The sequence below is a fragment of the Schistocerca americana genome, chromosome 2 (genome assembly GCF_021461395.2).
Source record: "Schistocerca americana isolate TAMUIC-IGC-003095 chromosome 2, iqSchAmer2.1, whole genome shotgun sequence".
NCBI lineage: Eukaryota > Metazoa > Arthropoda > Insecta > Orthoptera > Acrididae > Schistocerca > Schistocerca americana.
In genome coordinates this window covers 1,115,013,837-1,115,033,421 of record NC_060120.1, presented here as the reverse complement: position 1 = coordinate 1,115,033,421, position 19,585 = coordinate 1,115,013,837, and the positions used below count along the sequence as shown (strand labels likewise).

At 39.2% G+C, this 19,585-nt stretch overlaps 1 protein-coding gene across 1 annotated transcript in view; it reads left to right on the top strand.

Annotated features, from left to right (window-relative positions):
- The window catches only part of LOC124596529 (acetyl-CoA acetyltransferase, mitochondrial), a 102,011-nt gene extending 82,679 nt beyond the window's left edge, over nucleotides 1–19,332 (top strand). The window contains exon 9 of the mRNA XM_047135699.1: nucleotides 18,517–19,332. Within this exon, the coding sequence (XP_046991655.1) occupies nucleotides 18,517–18,637 (121 nt within the window). The 3' untranslated portion in view covers nucleotides 18,638–19,332. The remainder of the gene's footprint in view (nucleotides 1–18,516) is intronic.
- Nucleotides 19,333–19,585: the final 253 nt, after the last annotated feature.

Here is a 19,585-nt window from a genome sequence, read left to right as displayed (position 1 = left end):
CTGCTACACAAACAGCAGGCCGGAAAGGACAGAAGGAATACTCCCATGAAGACTTCCTACGTCCCTCCAGCCAACAAACATCTGAGTCTTTCTCTGTCAACTAGAAAATCTCCAAGATGTCAAACAGAGTGAAACGGTCTTCTCCTTCACTGACTCAGAGATCCACTTCGACTGTGTCACCATGTGATACCCTCCTCCCAACCGACCTCTTTCTTGCCAGTGCGCACCCCCAACCATTTTTCTGCCCTGCACTCCGCAGACCAACAGAAGGAGAATGCCGACATCTCTGTAGTACTCGTGGAGCAGGATCCGCCTGCCTCTGTGCCCTGTAGCAGTGAATTTCCCAGGGCTGGCACTTGGGAGCTGCTGAGGTGACACCCCTTCAATTTTTCCTTATCATGATTCTCCTCCAATGGAACATTTGTGGCCTTCGATTGAACAAAGAGGACTTATAGCTGCTCGCAGCGCATTGCCAATTCCCGTAAGAGTTCAGGCAGTGTTTGTGCATTCGCACAGAAGAAGAAGATGGTCAAGTGGCCGGTGAGCCTTAACTATATATATACTAAGATGGTATCTGTTCTTTCGGACATGCAATGCGCCGCGAGTAATGAGTATAATGGGTCGTTGACAATGTGGGTCTCGCGAGAGACGTGCCAGAGATAAATCCCTGTAGTCCCGCTATCCTCTGTGTCCTCAGTAGCTCAGATGGATAGAGCATCTGCCATGTAAGCAGAAGATCCCGGGTTCGAGTCCCGGTCGGGGCACACATTTTCATCTGTCCCCGTTGATGTATGTCAACGCCTCTAAGCAGCTAAGAGTGTTCATTTCATTGTAATTTCATTCTAACGAGCTGCATGGTCACTGATGGTATCTGTTCTTTCGGACATGCAGGGGCAACAGTCTGGATGATACACAGATCTGGCCTTGTAACATTGACCAAAACGGCCTTGCTGTGCTGGTACTGTGAACAGCTGAAAGCAAGGGGAAACTAGAACCATAATTTTTCCCGAGGGCGTGCAGCTTTACTGCATGGTTAAATGGTGATGGTGTCCTCTTGTGTAAAATATTCCGGAGGTAAAATAGTCCCCCATTCGGATCTCCGGGCGGGGGCTACTCAGGAAGACTTCATTATCAGGACAATGAAAACTGGCGTTTTATGGATCGAAGCGAGGAATGTCAGATACCTTAAGTGGGGAGGTAGGTTAGGAAAATTAAAAAGGGAAATGGATAGATTAAAGTTAGATATAGTGGGGATTAGTGAAGTTCGGTGGCAGGAGGAACAAGACTTCTGGTGAAGTGAATGTACGGTTACAAATACAAAATCAAAAAGGGGTAATGCAGGAGTAGGTTTAATAATGAATAAAAAAATAGAAGCATGTGCGAGCTACTATGAACAGTATAGTGAATGCATTATTGTAGCCAAGATAGATATGAAGCTCACACCTACCACAGTAGTACAAGTTTATATGCCAACTAGCTCCACAAATGACGAAGAGCTTGAAGAAATATGTGATAAGATAAAGGAAATTATTCAGATAGTGAAATGGAGACAAAAATGTAATAGTCACGGGGGACTGGAATTCAATAGTAGGAAAAGGAAGAGAAGGAAAAGTAGTAGGTGAATATGGAGTGGGGGTAAGGAATGAAAGAGGAAGCTCTCTGGTAGAATTTTGCACAGAGCATAACTTAATCATAGTTAACACTTCATTTAAGAGTCATGAGAGAAGATTGTATACATGGAAGAGATCTGGAGACACTGAAAGGTTTCAGATAGATTATATAATGACAAGACAGTGATATAGGAAACAGGTTTTAAATTGTAAGACATTTCTAGGGGCAGATGTGGACTCTGACCACTATCTGTTCATTATGAACTGTTGATTAAAACTCAAGAAACTGAAAAAAAGGTGAGAATTTAAGGAGATGGGTCGTGGATAAACTGAAAGAACCAGAAGTCGTGGAGAGTTTCAGAGAGAGCATTATGTAACAATTAACAAGAATGGGGGAAAGAAATACAGTGGAAGAGCTATGGGTAGCTTTGAGAGATCAAATAGTGAAGGCAGCAGAGTATCAAGTAGGTAAAAAGACAAAGGCTAGTAGAAATCCTTGGGTAACAGAAGAGATTTTGAATTTAATTGATGAAAGGAAAAAATATAAAAATGCAGTAAATGAAGCAGGTAAGGAAGAATACAAATCCCTCAAAAATGAGATTGACAGCAAGGGTAAAATGGCTTAGCAGGGATGGCTAGAGGTCAAATGTAAGAATGTAGAGGCATACATCACTAGGAGTAAGATAGATACTGATTACAGGAAAATTAAAGAGACCATTGGAGAAATGAAAACCACTTCTATGAATATCAAGAGCTCAGATGGGAAACCAGATCTAAACAAAGTAGAGAAAGCAGAAAGGTGGAAGGAGTATATAGAGGGTCTATACAAAGGCAGTGTACTTGAGGGAAATATTTTGGAAATGTAAGAGGATGTAGATAAAGATGAAATGATGTAGTTAGAGATGAAATGGGAAATATGATACTGCTTGAAGAATTTGACAGAGCACTGAAAGACCTAAGTCGAAACAAGGCCCTGGGAGTAGACAACATTCCATTAGAACTACTGGTAACTGTGGGAGAGCCAGCCCAGACCAAATTCCTCCACATGGCAAGCAAGATGTGTGAGACAGGTGAAATACCCTTAGACATCAGGAAGAATATAATAATTCCAATCCCAAAGAAAGCAGGCACTGACAGGTGTGCAAATTACCGAACTATCAGCTTAATAAGTCACTGGTGCAAAATACTAACATGAATTCTTTACAGATGAAAGGAAAAACTGGTAGAAGTTGACCTCAGGGAAGGTCAGTTTGGATTCCATAGAAATATTGGAACACGTGAGACAATACTGACCCTACGACTTGCCTTAGAAGATAGACTTACGTTTCTAACATTTGTAGACGTAAAAGAAAACTTTTGACAATATTGACTGGAATGCTCGCTCCAAAATTCTGAGGGTGGCAGGGGCATAATACAGAGAACAAAGACTATTTACAATTTGTACAGAAACCAGATGGCATATATGAGAGTCGAGGGGCATGAAAGGGAAGCGGTGGTTGGGAAGGGAAAGAGACAGGGTTGTAACCTCTTCCTGATGTTATTCAATCTGTATATTGATCAAGCAATAAAGGAAACAAAAGAAAAATAAAATCCATGGAGAAGAAATAAAAATTTTGAGGTTTGCTAATGACATTGTAATTCTGTCAGAGACAGCAAAGGACCTGGAAGAGGAACGGAATGGTCTTGAAAGGAAGATATAAAATGAACATCAATAAAATCAAAATGAGGATAATGGAATGTAATCGAATTAAATCAGGTGATACTGAGGGAATTAGACTAGGAAATGAGACATTTAAAGTGGTAGATGAGTTTTACTATTTGGGGAGCAAAGTAACTGATGACGGCCAAAGTAAAGAGGATATAAAATGTAGACTGGCAATGGCAAGAAAGCGTTTCTGAAGAAGAGAAATTTGTTCACATCGAGTATAGATTTAAGAGTGAGGAAGTCTCTTCTGAAAATATTTGTGTAGAGTAAGGCAATGTATGGTAGTGAAAAATTGACAATAAATAGTTGAGACAAGAAGAGAATAGAGAGTCTTTCAGAATGTGGTGCTACAGAAGAATGCTGAAGATTAGATGGATAGATCACATAACTAATGAAGAGGTACTGAATAGAATTGGGGAGAAGAGAAATTTGGGGCACAACTTGACTAGAAGAAGGGATCGGTTGGTAGGACATGTTCTGGGGCATCAAAGGATCACCAATTCATTATTGGAGGGCAGCGTGGAGGGTAAAAATCATAGAGGGAGACAAAGAGATGAATACACTAAGCAAATTCAGAAGGATGTAGGTTGCAGTAGGTACTGGGAGATGAAGCAGGGAAAATAAGGAAGAAGAGAATATAAGGCATAGATCAGATCTATATATTGGTAATTGGAATGTGAGATCCCTATATTGACCAGGAGCACTGAAAGTAATGCTGGATCAAATAATGAATCTGAAGCAAAGTATAATAGCACTACTAGAAATTAGATGGACAGGGCATGGAGTTTTAGAGAAGAAAGAGGCAAATATATTCTATAGCTGCAGTGAAAGAAATCATGAGCTGAGGAGAGGATTTGTTGTACACCATCAATTAAAGCATCTGGCAATGGGGTTTACACCCATTAGTCCAAGATTATCAACACTCAGGATAAAGGGGAAATTCTTTAACCGTTCCATAATTAATCCCCATGCACCAGCAGAAGTATCCGAAGAAGAAGAGAAAGAAGTATTCTATGAATCTTGGGAATGATATAACAGCTGGAGACCTAAATGCTCAGGTGGGAAAAGAACAGATTTATAGACCGATAATTGGCCCCCACAGCAAACATGCAACACGTAATGAGAACGGAATGAGGCTTATGCTGTTCGTAGCATCTAGAAATATGGTAATAGGATCAACACTGTTCCCACATAAAGAAATGCATAAGGGAACATGGAAATCACTGGATGGAAACACAATAAACCAGATTGACCATGTGTCGATAGATTTCAGACACAAATTGGACTTACTGGACGTGAGGAGTCTCTGAGGCCCAAACATAGATACAGATCATTTTCTGGTATGGGCACGGGTGAGGGCAAGGATGTCTAATGCAACGAAAGCAGTCAGATGCAGGGCACGGAAATATAATATTACAACTTTAGAATTAGTGAAAGTTAGAGAACAGTATCAGGGGAAGATAACTTGGATTCTGGAAAATGTTGGAGAATACAATAATATCGAAGATCAGTGGGAAGCGATAAAAAAGATGATGGGGACATTGGCAAGAGAGAGACTTTGAATTGGGACGAGACAAGTAAGACCATCATGGTTTGATACTGAATGTGAAATAGTAACTGAAGAAAAGAACAAAGCATATAGAAGGACACTGCGATCACACTGTACAAGGAGGAGAGTAGAAGAGAAATGGAGGATTGAAAACAAGACTCGCCAAAGAAAAAAAAGAGACAATGCATGAAAGCAAGTGTCAAAGAAATTGAGCTCATGAGAAGCAAAAATGAAATGTGAAGATTCTATGGGAAGGTGAATGCGGCACAGAAGCCTTTTGGTAGTAAAACAAGCTTAATAAAAGATGAGACAGGGAATATTATAATAAGTGAAGAGAAGGGAATATGTGAAAGATGGTGCAGGTATTTTGATAGTCTCCTCAACCCTAGAATAACTATACCAGGGAATCCAACAGAAATGAATGGGGAAGAGGATCCAGTCAACAATACCCCACCAAATACAGAAGTAGTGAAAACTGCCATGAAGAAATTGAAGGCAGAGAGCTCGAATAAAGCCTTCTGAGAATGGTCACCAGAATACGAGAAGAGGAGAAAATTCCCCAACAGTGGAAAGAGGGTATCATATGTCCCATATATAAGAAAGGAGATAAGATAGAGTGTGGCAATTACAGAGGGATCACACTACTTAATTTGGGATATAAAATATTCTCTAATATACTATTCGACAGAGTACTCCCAATCATACAGAGGGAGATGGGGCCATACCGATGCGGATTCCTTCCCAGGAAGTCAACTACAGATCATATATTCACCTTAAGACAAATCCTGGAAAACAAACAAATACGGGGTTGGCACGCATGACCTCTTTATAGATTTCAAACCAGCTTATGAAAACATAAATAGAGAGCAGTTGTATCAAGCTCTAGATGAACTGGGAATCTCGAGTAAATTGGTAAGGCTGGTGAAAATGACAATGAGTGAAACACAAGGTAGTGTAAGAATAGGAGGAATGGTGTCCAATGCATTGAATATTAAAAACGGAGTGCGACAAGGGGATGCATTGGCATGTCTTCTCTTTAATGCTGCCCTGGAGAAGGTGATGAGAAAAGCAGATCTTCGGAATAGTGGAACGATCTTCTATAAATCAGTGCAGATACTGGCTTATGCGGATGACATAGATATAATAGCAAGAACTCAAAAAGCAATGGAAGAGACATTTACAGCTCTCGAACAGGCTAGTAGGAACATGGGGTTGATTATTAATGAACAAGAAACAAAATATATGGCAGCTGGAAAAGCACATAGTGAAAAGATGCCAAATGCAGTAACAATGGGCAATTATACGTTTGATAGAGTTGAACATTTCAAGTACCTGAGCTCGACAGTTATGCATGTAAATGATACCTTATACGAAATTAAGCAGAGATTAATGCTAGCCAATAGAGCCTATTTTGCCCTGACAAGACTTCTATCCTCAAGGCTCCTGACTCATACCACTAAATTAACTGTCTATAAATCACTTATATGACCAGTGCTTACATAAGCCTCTGAAGCCTGGACATTAACAGCTAAAGATATTAACACTGGATGCATTTGAAAGAAAAATACTTAGAATAATTATCAGCCCAATCTGTGAAAGAGGAAGATGGAGGAGGAGATACAACCATAAGCTGTATATCATATATAAAGACCAACCCATCAGGAGGATAGTGGAAATCATCCAGACTGAGGTGGGCGGGACATGTGGCTCGGATGAATGTTACAGAAGTACCAAAAACAATATTACAGGGAAAGCCAGGAGGGCAGAGAGGACATGGTCAACCAAGAGCCAGAGGGAAAGATGCAGCAATCAAAGATCTTAAGAAGATGGGCTATAGAAACTGGAGAGTATTGGCAAAGGACCGAGAGAAATGGAAGGAAAGTGAGGAAGAGGCCAAGGCTCATCATGAGCTGTAGTGCCAAGAAAGAAGAAGAAGACTGAATAGAATTGGGGAGAAGAGGAATTGGTGGCACAACTTGACAGGAAGAAGGGATCGGTTGGTAGGACATGTTCTGAGGTATCAAGGGATCACCAGTTTAGTATTGGAGGGCAGTGTGGAGGGTAAAAATCATCGAGGGAGACCAAGAGGTGAATACACTAAGCAGATTCAGAAGGATGTAGGTTGCTGTAGTTACTTGGAGATGTTGCTTGCACAGGACAGAGTAGCATGGAGAGCTGCACCAAACCAGTCTCTGGACTGAAGACCACAACAACAACATTCTTATTTGTATTTGCCGTTGGAGTTATTGGCTGTTTTAGCAAATGATGTGCAGGCTGTTGGCCGCGTTTTACTTTTTATATGCCGTACCCATATGACGAAGTACATTTAATCTTTAGTTCAGGACCTCCATTTCTCTATGGCATATTTTATAGACCTTTCTCCTCTTTCCTGTTTTTAGCTGTTTTCTCTTCCATCAACTGGGATTTACATGTAGTCATTTTTCACTGCTCTCTTTGTCTTCGTGTTCTTCAGTCCTGACATGGGCATTTATTACCCTTGTTGTTTTTGCACCCTAAAACAAAACAAAACAAATGTCAGCCTGACAAGACTGCCAGTGCAGTGTTGGGAGGTATAGCGTGTATTTGGGGGGGGGGGGGGGGAGGTGATGAGCAGGGGAGGGGGAAAGATGCACGTGGTCGGCACATAACGAGAGTGACAGCATGTGAAAATGGAGGAGGTGATAGGACAGAGGGAGTGGGAAGTGGTGGATGGAGGGTGTGGGGACAGTAGTTTACCCCAGGTTGAGGCCAGGTTAATTTCAGCAGCAGAGAATGTGTTGTAAGGATAATGTCCATCTGTGCATTTCAGAAATGCTGGTGATATTGGGATGGATCCTGATGTCCCTAGTTCTGAAGCAGCCATTGCAAACAAGCATGTAATATTCAGCTGCATGTTGTGCCACAACGTGGTTTACTTTGCTCTTGGCCACAGTTTGGTGATGGCTGTTCATCCTAGTGGACATCTGGTTGGTAGTCACACCAATATAAAAAGATATATAGTGGTTGCAGCAGAGCTTACATAACACATAGCTGCTTTCACAGGTGAGCCGACATTTGATGGGGGTAAGATAAACCTGTGACATGACTGGAATAGGAAGCACATGGTGGGTGTATTCGGCAGGTCATGCATCTGGGTCTTTCATGGACATGAGTTGCAGTGAATACCTGATGGAAAGTCTCTGAAATTGTCTGACTCATTCACCCATAAGCTCAGCCACAGTTATCCCGTCCCTGAAATCCAACATAACCTCCAATCCCTGCTTAAGGCCTTATCCGTGCACATCCACCTTCTGCATGCTGCCCAAAACTGGCAAACCTAACAACCTTGGATGCCCCACTGAACTGGTTATTGTGCTCCCAGCTAAAAGGATTTCAAGCCTCATTAACAGACACCTCCAACCAGTTGCCCATAATCTAATCTCCCACGTCAAAGATACCAACCGCATCCTTCACCGACTCTCCATCAATCCTAACCCTTGACTTCCTGGTTCCCTGTTGGTCACTCTTGATGCAATTTACTTATGCACCAACATCCCTCATACCCATGGTCTAGCCACAATTGAACACAACCTTCCACAATATCCTTCAGACTCCAAATCCACTACCTCATTCCTCATACACAAAACTAACTTTATCCTATCCCACAGCTACTTCTTCTTTGAAGGGAAGATATATAAACACATCTGCAGCACAGTCATGGGCACCTAGCTGACACCCACTTATGCCACTCTGTTTATGAGCCATCTACAGGAAACATTCCTAGCTTCCCAAAACCCCAAACTCCTGATGTGGTTCAGGTTCATTGATGATATCTTCAGGATCTGGACTCAGGGCCGACACACCCTATCATCATTCCTTCACAACCTCAACACTTTCTCTCCCATCCGCTTCACCTGACCCTCCTTAACCAAACATGTTGCATTCCTGGATGCCAACATCCTCCTTTCTGATGGCTCCATCCACATCTCCGCCCACATTAAACGCATCAACCACCAATAGTACCTGTATTTTGACAACTGCTATTCCTTCCACACCAAAAAATATCTCTCATACAGCCTGGGGATAGTGTATCTGCAGTGACCAGTACTCCCTTTCCCAGTATGCTGAAAGCCTCACAGACCTTCACAGATTGGCACTATACTCTGGACCTAGTCTACAGATAGTTTTTCTGTGCTCTCCCCACACACCCCCAATTCTTCCACCAACCTCAAGAGCCAGCTACAAGAGAGTGCCCCCACCATCACCTAGTATCACCATGGACTGTAATAACTGAACCACATCTTTTGTCATGGCTTTCTATCATTGTACCCTGAAATGAAGGATATCCTACCAAAGATGTTGCATTGCCCATTCAACCTCCATAACATCCTAGTCCATCCCTATGCCACTCCCAATCCCAACCCCTGGCCACAGGGATCATATACCTGCAGAAGACCAAAGTGCAAGACCTGCCCAATCCATCCATCCAGCACTTCCTATTGCAGTCCTGTCACACACTTATCTTACCACATCAAAGGCCAGGCCACCTGTGAAAGCAGCCACGTCATATACCAGCTCTGCTGCAACAATTTCATAGCTTTTTATATTGGTATGACCACCAACCAGCTGTCCACTAGGTTAAATGGAATTAAATAAAATGCTAATGACAACAAGGATAAATAGCCGCTCGCCATAAAGATGAGACAACGAAAAGACTGTCACACATTAAGCTTTCAGGCAAAGTCTTCATCAGAAAAGAAAAACACATATGCAAGTGCACCACACACGCACACACACACGACTGCTACCTATGGCTGCCCTGCTTGCATTGTTGTATTGGATTATACTAAAAGATACAAGATTCTCAGATAGGTCTAGCCTGAGCACCCAGAGATGGTGGTAATGTGTGGGTGAGATGTGCTTACTTGTGTGAATGTCTGTATGTGTTTTTCTTTTCTGATGAAGGCTTGATCAAAAGCGTAATGTGCAAGAATCTTTCAATCTATCTTTTCCATAATTGTTGATAAATAAAGATCAGAAAGCACTCCCCATGGCACAATATCTCTCCAAACCTGCTGAAAAATTTTGTTGTGAAAAATATTCCACATATTTTAACGAGGAGTAGATAGTGAGCAAAGGGCATTGAAAACATGATCATTTGTCTGTGCATTGCCTGTGTTCCTGTCAGCAATTTAGTGAAATACGAAGTTTATTACAACTGCATTCACCATGTTATCAGCTTCCGAAGCTACAAAAAACACCAATTGTGCCAAGTTTTTGATACCACATATCATAAAATTGACAAGTCTGATTGTATAATTGTTTACATCACTGAAAAGAGTGGATTTCAGTGTACCAGAAACACCTATTTTCATTTTTGTGTTATTTCAGTTAAAATGTGAAAAAATTGCTTACATTTTGGGACTTTATCAGTATGTTTAATTAAATACTATTTGCTAATTTAGTGGCCAAATATTTCTGTTCCCCGTTTCGTTTATGGAGTGAGTTTGGAAAATTATTACACTGAATTATTCTAAAAAAGTTCAACATTTCAAGTGAGGTTACTGTCCAGCATTGTAATGTAGCCACTTGTCTTAGTTGTATCAGCTGTGGATGTGTAAGAAGATCAGTTAAATCTTTGCAGTTTTGAAAATGTTCATGATATTTAGCTGTGTAGCAAGTTTGTAAAGATCTAAAAACTGTGAAAGGATTTTAGAAAAGCAGCTGCTTAATTGGTAAAGTAGTTTATACTTGGATGGAGCTGCACATACATGCATTCATCATGAAGCATTGCTCTTTCACAAATATGAATTATTACAAAGATCAAGTTTTAACCATTTTGGCAAAAAGAATCGTACACATTGAAAATGTCTGTTTTCAGTTACTTTGTATGTCTGTCTGATCCAAAATCAGATCTGGAAGAGTGCCTGTCATCTAGAAAAGATTTCTCCTCAAAGAAAATCCTACAGGTGACATTGATGGGACCAATATTACTGAAGGTGTTAACTGTTGCTGGAATATCGCCACTGATTTCAGCCAAATGCTCCATGAATGAAAAAGGCAATGCAAAGTGGAAGGTGTATCAGATTGATGCAATAATTAAGAAAATTACAACAATTTGTGGACATAATTGCAGTGAGTTGGAGCAACCGAGTTCAAACACTTTCTTCAGAGTAGAGTCATCACTACATTGCTAAGCATCAAACTAAGAATTTGCAAGTGGTTAAGCTGGTTATATTGATGTATTTTGCTGAAAACTACTCCTTTATTGCTGAAAATACAGTTAGAGGACTTCACTGGGAAAGTAGCAAAGCAGATCTGCACCCTCTCTCATTAATTATTAGGATAATGACAGATTAAAAAGTATCAATTACTGCGTAATCAGTGATTGCTTACGGTATGATACAGTTGTGGTGTGTGTCTCTTTGGTCACACTGATAAAATTAATTAGCACAGAAACTGAGTCATGCTGGGGTAGCTCAGATGGTAGAGCACTTGCCCGCAAAAGGCAAAAGTCCCGAGTTCGAGTCTCGGTCCAGTACACAGTTTGAATCTGCCAGGAACTTTCATACCAGTGCACACTATGCTGCAGAGTGAAAATCTCATTCTGATTAGCAGAGAATTGTAAAATAGTATGCTGCTTGATTTTTTTTTTATTTTTTTTATTTTGATGTTGTTGTTATTGTTGTTGTTGTTGTTGTTGTTTTCTTCAGTCCAAAGACTGGTTTGATGGAGCTCTCCATACTACTATATCCTGTGGAAGCCTCTTCATCTCAGAGAAACTCCTGCAACCTACATCCTTCTGAATCTGCTTAATGTATTCATCTCTTGGTCTCCTATGAATTTTACTCTCCAAGCTTCCCTCCAGTACTAAATTGTTGATCTCTTGATGCCTCAGAATTTGTCCTACCAGCTGATCCCTTCTTCTAGTCAGGTTGTGCCACAAATTTCTCGTCTCCAATTGTATTCAGTATCTCCTCAATAGTTATGTGACCCATCCATTCCTTAGTATTCTTCTGTCGCACCACATTTCAAAAGCTTCTATTCCCTTCTTGTCTACACTGTTTATTATCCATGTTTCACTTCCATTTGTGGCTACTCTCCATACAAATACTTTCAGAAATGACTTAAATCTATACTTGAATGTTAACAAATTTTTGTTCTTCAGAAATGCTTTTCTTGCCATAACCAGTCTACATTTTGTATCCTCCCTACTTCTCCCATCATCAGCTATTTTGCTCCTCAAATATAAAACACATCTACTACTTTAAGTGTCTCATTTCCTAATCTAATTCCCTCAGTATCACCTGATTTAATTCGACTACATTCCATTATCCTCATTTTGAGGACACTGTCCATTCTGTTCAACTGCTCTTTCAAGTTCTTTGCTGTCTCTGACAGAATTACAATGTCATTGGGAAACCTCAGAGTTTTTACTTCTTCTCCATGGACTTTAATTCCTACTCCTAATTTTTCTTTTGTTTCCTTTACTGCTTGCTCAGTATACAGATTGAATAACATCAGGGAAACGTTACAATCCTGTCTCCCTCCCTTCTCAACTACTGCTTCCTTTTTGTGCCCCTCGACTCTTGTAACTGCCATCTGGTTTCTGTACAAATTATAAATAGTCTTTCACTCCCTGTATTTTAACCCTGCCACCTTTAGAGTTGGAGAGAGAATATTCCAGTCAACATTGTCAAAAGCTTTCTCTAAGTCCACAAATGCCATAAATGTAGGTTTGGCTTTCCTTAACCTATCTTCTGTTAGAAGTTGTAGGTTCGGTATTGCCTTGCATGTTCCTGCATTTCTCCGGAATCCAAACTGATCTTCCCCAAGGCTGGCTTCTATCAGTTTTTCCATTCTTCTGTAAAGGAGAACTGTGACTTATTAAACTGATAGTTCAGTAATTTTCACACCTTCAACCACCTACTTTCTTTGAATTGGTATTATTATATTCTTCTAGAAGTCTAAGGGTATTTCACCTGTCTCATACATCTTGCTCATCAGATGAGAGTTTTCTCATGGCTGGCTCTCCAAAGGCTATCAGTAACCCTAAGGGAATGTTGTCTCTTCCCAGAGTCTTGTTTCGACTTAAGTCTTTCAGTGCTTTGTCAAATTCTTCACGCAGTATCATATCTCCCTTCTCATCTTCATCTATGTCCTCTTCTATTTCCATAATATTGCCCTCAAGTACACCTCTCTTACATAGACCCTCTATATACCCCTTCCACCTTTCTACTTTCCCTTCTGTGATTATTTTAGTATATAAGCTTATTTAAAATTTATTGCCTTAATCAGAACATGTCTTGATGTTGTAGATGCACATGTGTCAACTTTGTTTTAAACCATTATTGCTGTCTGTAGTTGTGATTGTAATATTATTTTCAGCAACATTTCAAATCTGCTTGATAATTTCCTATTGAACATATATTACAATACTTTTTTACTATCAGACAGTTATTGAAATTCAAGTTTGTTATTCAGTTGTTTACTCGGGTATATAAAATGAAATGCATCGTCTCAGAAATAAAGCACATTTGCAATTTTAGTGATGGTTCTGCTGCTATATACAGACATTTTTGAGAAGTTTCTTTATCTTTGCTATCATCAAAGGGATTTTTAACACCAGTGCATAATAGATGTTTTTTACAATCTATGGCGAAGCACTACATGATGAGATTGGAGGCACAGTTAATGGTTAGCAGTAAGAACTAGCCTTCTTCAAAAGCTAGTAGAAAGCCAAATTTTAATACTGGGTGATTTATTCAAATTGCGCAGAATATTTGCCTGGCACTGAATTTATTTGTATCAAAAATTAGTGAAAAAACAGATCATCCTTGGGGAAAAGTAATTTGAAAATGGATCTGCTGTTTCTGGTACAAGGAATCTCCACCTTCTTTTGCCAACTGATGAGACAGGGCTTCTGATTAGCAGTGTACCAAATGACAGAGGATCCTTTGTTCCTTTGTGACCAGTGCAGGCCAGTGTACAAATACGACATACAGGTATGTTGACACTGCTGAATCCCTGTCTGATCAGTATGTTGCTTGTGTATACAAGGGAATATGGTGGATTAGAAATATCAGCAAATTTTCAAATGAAGGCAGAGATGCACTAACCAACTTTGCGCATGCTTATGGAGCTGCTCAATCCTCCTTGTGGCCTTCTAAGAAGAGATGTTTGTGGATTTAAGAGTAGATAATCTCAGTAATTCCAACTCACAAAGTGCAACTAGGATTTGCCAGCAGCAAATGTTAAAAATATCAGTAACAAATTCTGAACACTGAACTGAATTATAAAGAATTATGGTTTGGAAATTAGAAACCGTCACAAGTGTGGCTTGGGAACTATAAGATGCTCATGTTATGGCTTTGGAACCTTGAATAAAGATTTACACCCACAAGTGACTTTGTTTGCTGTTGGGTGTGGCATATTTTCTCATTTACATAATACACCAGCTGCTGCCATGTCCACCATGATACAAAGTTCTTGATGTAGAAACACATATTTGCTTACAGGTGGCATGATCGCATTCACATATTCTCTCAATACAAACCCCAGCATAAGTACAGAACTTGTGGCCTGCTGTCTAAAGAACTGCAACTTTTAACAGTCAATAAATGCTTTGAAAGTGGTTACCATTTATAGTATGCTTGCCTGTTCTGCACATTTCACCATTAATGTGAGGTTTTGAATTAAGACTAACAGCTAAATGTAATTCCGCTCCCTGCTACAGCTGAATTAAGAGATATCAAGATGGATGAGTGCAAATCTCTTCCCGTCCAGAATGAGTGTACACATTCTCTGCCATGACTGGCTGGAACATACTGTAACCAATCAGCATCACAATTTACCACAGACAAAATGGTTATTTCCCTCTTCAACCAATCTCCAACTCCAAATTTACTTCAATCAGTTTCCAAACAAAATATTTCCTGAAAATCAAATAAACTGAAAATAAACTCTTCACTAGTCTTCAGAATGCAAGTAAAGATTTTGCTTCTGCAATCCCTAACTGGCTTCTTTCAACACATTGTACCTTGTAGATGATGCACTGATCTATATGATTCACTCTCTCATTCAGAATTAAGGGAATGGGAATGAAGTCCCATGCTTCTTGACAGAGTGTAGGGAATGATGTGGAAGACCCGCACCGCTGTATAGGCAAGGTCCTAATGGAGGTGGTTTGCTGTTGCCTTCCTCCAACCATAGTGGGGATTTGATGATGATGATGATGATGATGAAGACAAACCACCACCCAGTCATCGTGGGGTGCTGCATTCACATCCTCACTTATTTTGTCAGTGTAACAAATGAAAATAGTTGTCATACAACTGAAAATAGTAATTACTGTTTGGAAACTGAAATTTACTGTTCTAGACATAATACAGTTTAATAAACTATTTAGCTACAAAGTGTTTTCAAGTCATCCAATACTTATTAAGATGTCGATTTGTTGTTTTCAATTGGAAGGTATAAAATTTACGTTTTCAGATAATTTTAATATCTCCAAAATTATTTTAATGAAAATAATCAATTATTGAAAATGTAATTGTATTGATAAAAATCTATTTACCAAGTGGTGGCAGGAGAACAAGCATGTAAAACGTGTTAAAGTTTGCAAGCTTTTGGAGCCAGTGGGGCCTTCTGGTAGAAGGAACAGGGCTGAAGATAAAAAGACTCACATGGTTTAGGAAAAGGGGTAGAGTTTGGAAAAGTTGTCCACAATCCCAGGTCAGGGGAGGCTTGCTGGAGGGTATGCATTGATTGTTGGGGGACTGCACTGGACAGCATTTGAAAACCTGGTAGCCTAAAGGTGGAAGACGGAAATTACTGCCAAAACAACATGCATGAGTTAATAATAGTGAAAAGCTAAGAGCATTGTATATGACAGAGACAGGGGCAGTGGAGGGGGAGGGGGCTGAAAAATACAGTTCAGAAAATGAAAGATGTGGAAAACTAAGAAGGAGTTAAAGAAAAGAATAGTTACTGTGAAGAAATGCTGAGATCCACCTGACCTTAATTTGCATTAGTTTCTTCAGAATCAGCATTTCTTCACAGTAACTGTTCTCTTTCTTCACTCCCTTTTGGTTTTCTACATCTTTCATTTTCTGAACTGTCTATTATTTTTCGCTGTCCCCCCCACCCCACCCCCCCCACCCCCTTCCACCCCTCACACATACAATGCACTTACCTTTTTCACTCTTATTAACTCATGCACAATGTTTTGGCAATAATCTCTGTCTTACGTATTACCCTATCTTCCACCTTTAAGCTCTCAGGTTTTCAAATCTTGTAGTTCACAACAATCAGTATGTCCTCCTTATCCCTTCTCATCCCTTCTCCTGCCACCACTTGGTGAGTAATTTTTTATCTATCCAATTACATTATATTTCCAATATTAATTTAAGTAAGATACTGAAATTGGTTTTGCAGTTAACTATTGTCATTTTGAAAGGTTATATGAAATTTCATCCTGATTGATGTGTTGTAAATGACAAACTGCCTGTTGGCTTCTGTCTCGAGTTCTTCGGCTGACTGGAGGCTGAAGCTTCGACAATGTCAGCCACTCGTGCTGACGAAACATCAGGAAAATCATCCGACAAATGTTGGCTAAAGAACCTGAGGTAGAAGTCAATGTGCAGTTTGTTAACAAGCAGCCACAAAAGCCTTAACAATTTTGTACTGTAAATGACTTCATTAATTCATAGGTCGATGAGTAATTAAAACAGTCTGTAAAGTTTAAGTGCATGGATCGGCCTGCAACCACAAGTGATAAGAGACAACAGGTGGTAACATTTCCCAGCATGGGGACTCATTCAATAGGGCACCAGAACCATTGAAACAAATCTTACAGCTATCCTAATCATCAACGCATAGTGCTATGCGACAGTGTTTCTGATAAACTTTTCAGTGGTGTAAATGATTATAAAATCAGAGGTGTCAGTTTTAAGATATGGTGTCTAGTATAAGCTAAATATTGTACATTTGGTATGTTTGGTAACTTTGGAGGCTGATAACATAGTGAATACAATTGTAAGAAAGTTCACAATTCATTAAATTGCTGACTGGTCCACAGACAACACACTGACAAATGATCACATTTCCAGTGCTCTTTACTCACTGCACATTACTTGTTACAATGTGTGGAAAATTTCTCACAGCACAACTTTAGTGCCTTAGAATTGATTTCTAATCTTCATTTAGATTATTTCCGATTTCTGCACAAAACATTGTCAGGATGTTAATTTGGATGGTCCTAGCTCTATCATGTAAGGAACAATGACTTGCAAAGTTGAGAATTATATTGCATACTTCAATTTTAGAAGAATTTAAAATAGCTTTAGTACTCACAACATGTGACAGATGGAGCTGAAACTTGGCTAAAATTCATTCAGGTCCATTAAATACATTCTTTACAGATTTAAATTTGGTCAAAAATGGGAGGGGGAGGGGAGAGGAGAATCTTGCAGACTGAGTTATTTGACACAGAATTACCCCAAAAGTAACAAGTAGCCTATTCATTGCATGTATGCAACACAATTAGTCACTATCAGAGGCAATGCCCACAATTATTTCTATGGCAGAAAATTAACACTTTGCCATCCGCACGTCTCGTACAAATTTATTCGCTTGGCGCTTGCAGCGCTAATTCGGATTACTTGGATTGTCACCAGCCTTTCTTGATGTTATTGGGAGATTATAAATTGTTAAGTTTTTCCAATCTCATCATTAGTTCTTATAAGTTCTCAACGCTGTTGCCCTACTTTCATGAAATTTTGAAGATATACATACGTAAATAAATACAAAATTTATTTGTTTCATATATTTGTTTATTTGCATTTTCTTTGGTGCTTAGTATTTCTCTTTCATATGATCTGCAGCAAAACAGACTCCAAGATGTAGCGCAACTCCACAAGACTTGCACATTAAGTTTGTTGTTCTTTTTTTTGTTTTTTGAACGTACATGGCAGTTCCTTTATTTTTGTTTATTCATTTTGGAAATACATAGCCTATTAGTTGGTGTTGCTTTACGTGATGGGAAAGTCTGTCAACCGGATCACGATGAGATGTACGTGATGTAGTGGCAACCTCCAAGTTTTGCTCTGCGCATTCGTCGTAAATAATCGTATCATCTCTCTCGTCTGCCATGATAAAAGGGCACAAGTACTTATAAAAGCAAAAAACTTGTTGATGTGTGTAACCTATTGTTACCTAAACAAAACGCCAACAGAATAAAAAAGATACTAAAATGCTGTTGCCGGCCACTGTGCACTATGCTCATGACATCACTGTGGTGTCGCCGGCCACTGAGTGATACTACGCACACAACACCACTGTGGTGTTGCCAGCTGTTGACCGCTATTTCACGCAAGACACGACTGTGGTGTCACTGGATCGCAGAGTGTTAATAATGAGGTCTTGCATCAGTCCTGAAAATTTTTCAAACAATGTTTCACAATGTTTAATGAGCCAGTTTGGCTCTTCTTCCTTGTTTATGAAATGTTAAAGGCTTGTGCCCCAGCTGTGACTGTGGGTAGTTCTGAAAATACATGGAAATTATTGTAGCACATAATTACTTTTATATTGCACTGTAACATACAGAAATTAATAAACTCACTGTAAAATATACTACATAGTGTTTAATTTTGCATTTTAATCTTACATTCCAGCATGTCTGGAGCTCGCATAACGTTACATTTAGTTCATGCACTAAAGCCTGGTCAAAAAGGAGTTGCGTCAATATGTAATGGAGGTGGTGGAGCTTCTTCAATTTTAATTGAGAAACTATAACTGCAAGGATATGAGGAAGATTGAAGAAAAAAGGAAACTGAAGAGTAATTAAGAGGAATTTATTCAGTTATCATTTTCATACACAAGAATTACAGAGAAGGTTCAAAATTTTTAATTTTTTTGTGTCATTTTAATCACATCATTAATTTTAAGTGTTACTTTACAAAATGTACAAAGTATTATCTTTCCTAATTATCTCTCAGCACCATATTTGACTGAACCAGGTGAAAGGCAAAGTCTGTCAAGTCAGTTGTAAACTGTATTTTCGCCTGTCTGATTCAGTTTTGCCTTATTCTTTATTATAACAAAATGGTTTATAATTCTTTCAACTTGGTCAAGAGTCCTCTCTTGCCAACAATGTTTGAAGCTAATGTAAAAGAGCAGTCAAGTCAAATTAAAGAGATTGTGATACAACTGGTACACAAGCTTTCACATTTATCTTTGACTGCATTACTTTTGGAGGTATTGTACTAAGTTTGTATGAGCTACTGTTTTTTGTCTTGTGTTTCATTCTTGTTAAGAGATGTGTACAACTTATAATGAAGACTGAACTGTTTTAGATGTAATATAAATGTACAGTACTAAATCTGGCTATCTGTTCCTGTCATCATTATTATTATTTTTTTTTACTATTAGATATTTTTGCATATGTAAGGAAGCATGTATAAAATACAATAAAAATGATTATTCTTTTATTGCCTTTTTGTATTTAAAGATACAGTGTAAGCCCCTTCTGTCTTTTGTTTGTAATACGTATTCACTGTTAACAGTAAAATTCTGCTGATCTTATGTCTGCTTTGCTGTGGGCTCTTCAAAATACATCAGAATTAAACCAACCTCTTTATGCCTGAATAAATTTCTTCATGGAGGAAAAAAGATTGAAAAATTATGTCACTTTAGAAGTATCCGAAACACTCGGGACATGGCAGCACATGTAAGAAGTGTTGG